A 6,582-nucleotide genomic window follows, 5' to 3' on the forward strand; every position below is an offset into this window, starting at 1 on the left:
ACCGGTCAGCGGCTGTAAATATTTAGCAACAGGGACATCTGCTGGTTGAAGGTTGCAATTAATGGCTCAACTTTAACCTGCCACATTTAATACACTGGGGGACACACAAAGGGAGAAAATAAACTGCATACAAAATAGGCAACATTTCCATACAAATGGCACAACACAGCACATAATACTCAAGCACATACACATGTGCCTGCACTACAAAACTGCTTGATCTACAATCACCTCCGGTCCTCTGTTGCTGCAACTCCTGTGTACATAATAGGGGTGGAGAAAAAAAACTATTTACAATAATCGCATGATTCTAAATCGAGTTACAACTTCCAACTTATTTATTTTTTAATTTATAGTTTACATTTTCTCCTCGGCAGCTAGCGTAAGTGTCTTAAGTTTGTATTTGTGTCTTTACAGCAATCAATCAGTTCATACAACTTTTTCAAATATAAAAAAGTTATACTCTCTTCTTTACTCCTTTTGCCGCACCGCCATTCTTAGCGGACAGCGGACTGGACTAGATCGTACTGAATCAAGAATCGATTTAGAATTATTTCGAATTGAGAATCAAAATTAAATCGAATCGTGAGATACCAAAAGATTCACACCCCTAGTACATTTATAAACAAACAAGTGCGATATAGAATGTATATGCTATTACGTTCAGTGTATTTAATACAGTAATTGTAATAATCATATTTATTTACTTGTAAATGTGTGTGTGCACTCGTGAATATGTGTGTGCATGCATGTGCTGATGCATGCTGTGTAAGTTCAAGAATAACAGAACTTGTATTTATGGATGGCGTACGCGCACGTGGTTAAGTCCTCTGTTAATATATCCATCAAATGGACCTTTGCAGGCCCAATTGGTTACATTTGTACACTCTCAGACATAGATTAACACTGAGGATTTTACTGTGCACTCCATCCTTCTCAGCTTTCCAACAATCTATCTACACAAAATACAAAAGGAAGTGGGCTGTCCTCTCTCCCCTAAAAAAAGCAAAAATCAATGGGTGCTGCGTCCACATGAATGATGGGACCCGGGTCCCCGTGCAATCCGTAATATGCGATCTGAGGTTCCTCAGAGGAGCAGGAGTGGGTGCATTGATTGCATATGAGCTCTGGTGTCTTACTGCAGCCTGCATCTGAGCGGCTGTAATTTCTCTCTGATTAGACTTCAGATTGTAATTACCTCCACCCGTAATACGTGACATAAAGGGACTGCTTGTGCCAGAAAAGCAATCTACATGCAACACCGCCATAAGCGTGTACGGTGTAATGTTTAGGTGTGGGATGTGCACTGCATTTCTGAGTGTGTGTCCATAGTATACTCGTGACTGAGCCATGCATATGTTTGCGCATGTGATTGTGTGAGTGTGTGTGTGTGTGTGTGTGTGTGTGTGTGTGTGTGTGTGTGTGTGTGTGTGTGTGTGTGTGTGTGTGTGTGTGTGTGTGTGTGTGTGCGCGCGTGCATGTGTATTATGTGCATACGATCATGCCATTGGATTTGTGTATGAGTGTGACAGCGAGTGTTTGTGATTCATTTTACACGATCCAACTGCGCATGTGTTGTACGTGCTTGCTTGATTCCATGTGTGTGTGTGTGTGTGTGTGTGTGTGTGTGTGTGTGTGTGTGTGAGAATGTAGACTTGTGACTTCAATTCCATGTTTTTGAGTGTGCATGTGTGTGCATGTGAACGAGCGCACATGCTCACATGGGTGTATGCGGGTATGTGTGTGTGTGTGTGTGTGTGTGTGTGTGTGTGTGTGTGTGTGTGTGTGTGTGTGTGTGTGTGTGTGTGTGTGTGTGTGTCTCCAGAAGGCCTGAGTTGATCAGAGTGTGGAGGGACAGCTGTGCTACAAATCAGAACCCATTTACTGGTGACAGACTCATTACAGCCTGCTCATCTAATAAAACACAATGCACATGGTCAAATACCATTCACTCCACTCACACTCGTAACTCAGTCTACTGGGCATACACACACACACACACACACACACACACACACACACACACACACACACACACACACACACACACACACACACACACACACACACACACACACACACACACACTATACACACACAGATGCATGCACAAATCTCTTGGTAAACTAAACCGAGTGTGTCAATTGGAATGAGTAGAGAAAGTGGCTTTGGCGCCTGTGTGTGTGTGTGTGTGTGTGTGTGTGTGTGTGTGTGTGTGTGTGTGTGTGTGTGTGTGTGTGTGTGTGTGTGTGTGTGTGTGTGTGTGTGTGTGTGTGTGTGTGTGTGTGTGTGTGTGTGTGTGGAGGAGGGGATAACCACTCGTAACGATGGATATTTGCTAAAAGCAGAGGCGCAGTAAACACTCTCGCACCTCTACTCATGGGTAGTTTTATGATAAGTGCACAACCCCACCACACACACACACACACACACACACACACACACACACACACACACACACTCTCTCCCTGGCTATTTCTCTCACCCTCTCGTTCTTTATCCACACAACTCCTTCACATGGTTGGTCGAAACACAGACATATGTCCATTTATGCAAATACTGTACATGAACATTTTGCAGTACAATATTCCTGTCTGTCTGTCTGTCTCTGTCACAAACACACTCTCTTTCTATCTGTCTCTGTCTCTGTCTGTGTCTCTCTCTCAGCCCAACCGGTCAACAGATGGCCGCCCCACCTAGAGCCAGGTTCTGCTAAGGTTTCTTCCCGTTGCCAAGTGCTTACTCATGGGAGAATTGTAGGGACTCTGTAGCATATGGTCTTGACCTGCTCAATATGTAGTGTCATAAGACACTTAGTTTGGTGAGATACATACATACATACATACATACATACATACATACATACATACATACATACATACATACATACATACATACATACATACATACATACATACATACATACATACATACATACATACATACATACATACATACATACATACATACATACATACATACATACAGAGACAGAGAGAGAGAGAGAGAGAGATAGAGAGAGGCCGGGAATAGATATTCACAGACATGTTTTGTGTGTATTTTTTCAGGTGACCCAGGGCTCAATTGTAGGTCTTCTGTTCTACATATGATTCCACTGGGTAATATTAATAAAAATTACATCTCTTTCCATTGTTATGCTTCATTGTCTCCGCCAGGGCGAAGGCGTGGCCAAGACTATGTTTCGCCACCTGTCCGTCCTTCCGTCCGCCCGGGTGGGCGGACTCCTACAGATTTTGTCCAAACATCACGCAAATCGGTACACAGTATCTCTATAGTCATGTGATCAAGACAGATCTGTCCGATTTTTCATATTCCATCCTGATTGGCTAACCTTGGCTTCCAAAGTTTTTAGGAGTGGTTCCGTTTTAAACAAAATGCCTCAAATCATGAACGCAGCGTGCGATTGCTGTGAAACTTTGCAAGCACATTCCCATAGGTCGAGGAAGAAATGCCACCCTTTCACATTGTCCTGTTATAGCGCCACCAGGAGGCCGATTTTCCTGAGAGAATGCCTACAGGACATTAAATATTGGATGCGCACAATTTTGTACAAATAAATTAGCACAAGAATGCACTCAGCAGAGAGCAGCAGACATCGGACAACACCTGGAAATCTCCACAGCTTGGCAAATTTGGCCTCAAGGTGGGGCTAGCTAGAGGGAAAGGTCATGGGGTCACCAAAATCAATAGGTTTCTTGGGAGAAACCTAATTTCATGTAAATTCGCCCATTTCTTTTCAGAACATGAAAGACAAACAGATGGCAGTGAAAACATAACCTCCTGGGCAAAGGTAATAAGACTGAGATTCTATTGTTTGGCCCAACAGCTTCTGTGAATGTCATTGCCCAGAGCCTGGATCAGTTATCCACATATCAGGCCATAAGCCAGAAAACTTGAGGCCGTATTTGATGGCCAAGTTTGACTAACACGTCAGCTCGGTTGTGAAATCTAGCTTCCTCTAATAACGTAGTATTATATCCAAAAGCAAGCCCTTTCTGTCCTTCTCAGACCTGGAAGGGGTTTTCAATAACTCCACGACTAAACTACTAGAATTCTCTCTGTTTAGGTGATAACCAGGGTTGTATCTCCCATCTACAACTTGTACAAATTGCTGTGGATAGACACTAGTCCAGAAGTTAAAAAGGGAGCCACATTATCCCAATTGTAGCATCTTTACGCTGACTCCCTGTCCATTTTAGGATTCAATTCAAAGCTCTGCATGGTCTCAACCCTGGCTATATTTCAGAACTTCTGACCCCCAACAGCACTGTAAAGCCCCTCAGGTCAGCCCACCAAGCACTGTTTGCCATCCCACGGTCTCAGCTGAAAAAGTCTTGAAATAGGCCTTTTTACTTGGCAGAGCCAAGAATGTGGAACAGTCTCCCCACATTAAAACCCTCTGTGTTAATTTAACTCTGAGAGGGTCTATTTGGTTCAATGTGTACACTCTCAGAGTTAAATTAACAGTGCCTGAAAACATAAGATCTGCTGATTCTTTTAAGAGCGGTCTTAAAACACATTCCTATGCTCTTGTATAATATATTGATTGACCTTCATGCCTTAGTATTTGTGTAACTAGCCACACTCCTGACTGTGTGTGATTGTCAGGAGTGCACACACCTTTAAAGAAAGGCTTATTTCTTACCTTTTTCTGAGAATTCACAGTCGTCCAATAGGCCTTTTTACTTGGCAGAGCCAAGAATGTGGAACAGTCTCCCCACATTAAAACCCTCTGTGTTAATTTAACTCTGAGAGGGTCTATTTGGTTCAATGTGTACACTCTCAGAGTTCAACTAACAGTGCCTGAAAACATAAGATCTGCTGATTCTTTTCAGAGCGGTCTTAAAACACATTCCTATGCTCTTGTATAATATATTGATTGACCTTCATGCCTTAGTATTTGTGTAACTAGCCACACTCCTGACTGTGTGTGATTGTCAGGAGTGCACACACCTTTAAAGAAAGGCTTATTTCTTACCTTTTTCTGAGAATTCACAGTCGTCCATGGCCTGGTGACCGTCCAGGTATATGAGTAGAGCTTGATATGACCTTTTGACCTTGAGGTGAAGGACTGAACTACACATTACACCATGTGCCTGAAGAAAACATGAGCACAAAACCCAGGTCAGCATTCTTTTGTCTGGTGTATAATGAGAAATAAATTTTACAATTTGTTTTGCCATGCGTTTGCTGAAAAGACATGATTAATGAGTTGTGTCAAATGTCAAATCTAAAAGCTACACAGGTTGGCTAATTTGTTTTCCATTCATTTTCCCATGGCAAAAATAAATAAATACAAAGGAAATCATGTGGACAGATAAAGTCTTGCATCCAAAAATGTATTGACATTTTTAAACTTAAAGCAACTGTTTCATTTTCTCTAATTCTAGATAAATAACATATCAGAAACTTACCTTTTCAGAAACAAACAAAATACATCTTAAATGTTTAAGTTATAATCTAATCTTCTAACTTTTCAGAACTTTCTCAAGTTATCTCACTTCCGTGTTCTCCCTATAAACGTTTAGACTAACTCTTTGACTTTCAACGTCCAATGCTGATGACAGAGCGACAAAAGGAAAAGTTTGTCTTTTCTAAAAGAATGCTGTAGGGGTGGTTTTTGTTGCTACTTAAGCATTCAGGAAGAGGAAAAAAAGTCACAATGCTATCCTTTCAGGGGTAAGAGGGAGAGCAAAACAAGGGGGTCACGCAAGCCAAAATATGGCTGGGGGGGCTTCAGCTCTGCTGGGAATATGTGGCAGTGATAACTCCTCCAGTTGGAACATAGGCAACAAACTTTAAACAAAGGTTAAACTAAACTAAACCTTTATTTACTACTATCACTCCAAAGCAAAATATATGACATGCTATTATGGCATAGGATTCTGTGAAAATATTGCCACCAGCTAATGAGTCAGAGGAAATATTGTATAAAAAATAAAAAAAACATTATACACAACTAAACAGCCATGGCACTCTTAAAGGCTAAAAGTTAAAAGAAACTTTAGACATTAGCTAACTATTGTGCCCCCAGGCACCAACGGTCCCTGAGCTTTGAGACACAGTTCCCTATTGTCTCGTCTCATGACTGTATGTGTGTGTCTCCTCTCTGCCTGTTAGGTTCACACCCCTAGAAGTTGACCATACCAAAAGGAACGGCGCAGAGCATAGTCACAAGATGCGCTCCACGGCAGAAGGGGGAAGTTTGAGAGTTTTGTAGAAGTTGTAACTGTCATTGTGGGTAACCACAACAAATAATTGACTGATAGCTGACTAATTCTTCACTCCATAAAATAGGCATTGAGCACAAATACTCACTTTACTTACAGATGTTAAATATAGTTCAGATGAGAGAGAGAGAGAGAGGTAATCTAAATGAGAAAAGTCTCACCTGTGTTGTCCCGGTTGAAGTTTGCCGAACACTGAAAAGAGTTCAAGACAGGTGGGGAGTTGCAGTGATTTCCCTAAACAAACAGAGAAGAGGAAGGCACCTGCCATTCAAATACAGACTGCCATGCAAAACTACACTAATTCATGTCTCCACTGTAGGCCTATCCATTT

The 6,582-nt window shown here is 41.7% G+C and overlaps 1 protein-coding gene across 1 annotated transcript in view; it reads right to left on the reverse strand.

Moving 5' to 3' along the window:
• The window catches only part of myt1b (myelin transcription factor 1b), a gene marked incomplete at its 3' end in the record, with an annotated part of 156,628 nt that extends 150,198 nt beyond the window's left edge, over nt 1–6,430 (reverse strand). Inside the window, exons 1-2 of the mRNA XM_080443895.1 lie at nt 6,413–6,430; nt 5,000–5,117 (exon numbers count right to left, since the gene is read on the reverse strand). Of these exons, the coding sequence (XP_080300021.1) occupies nt 5,000–5,105 (106 nt within the window). The 5' untranslated portion in view covers nt 5,106–5,117; nt 6,413–6,430. The remainder of the gene's footprint in view (nt 1–4,999; nt 5,118–6,412) is intronic.
• Nucleotides 6,431–6,582: the final 152 nt, after the last annotated feature.

Source organism: Gymnoscopelus braueri (assembly GCF_963280865.1).
Source record: "Gymnoscopelus braueri genome assembly, chromosome: 12".
Taxonomy (NCBI): domain Eukaryota; kingdom Metazoa; phylum Chordata; class Actinopteri; order Myctophiformes; family Myctophidae; genus Gymnoscopelus; species Gymnoscopelus braueri.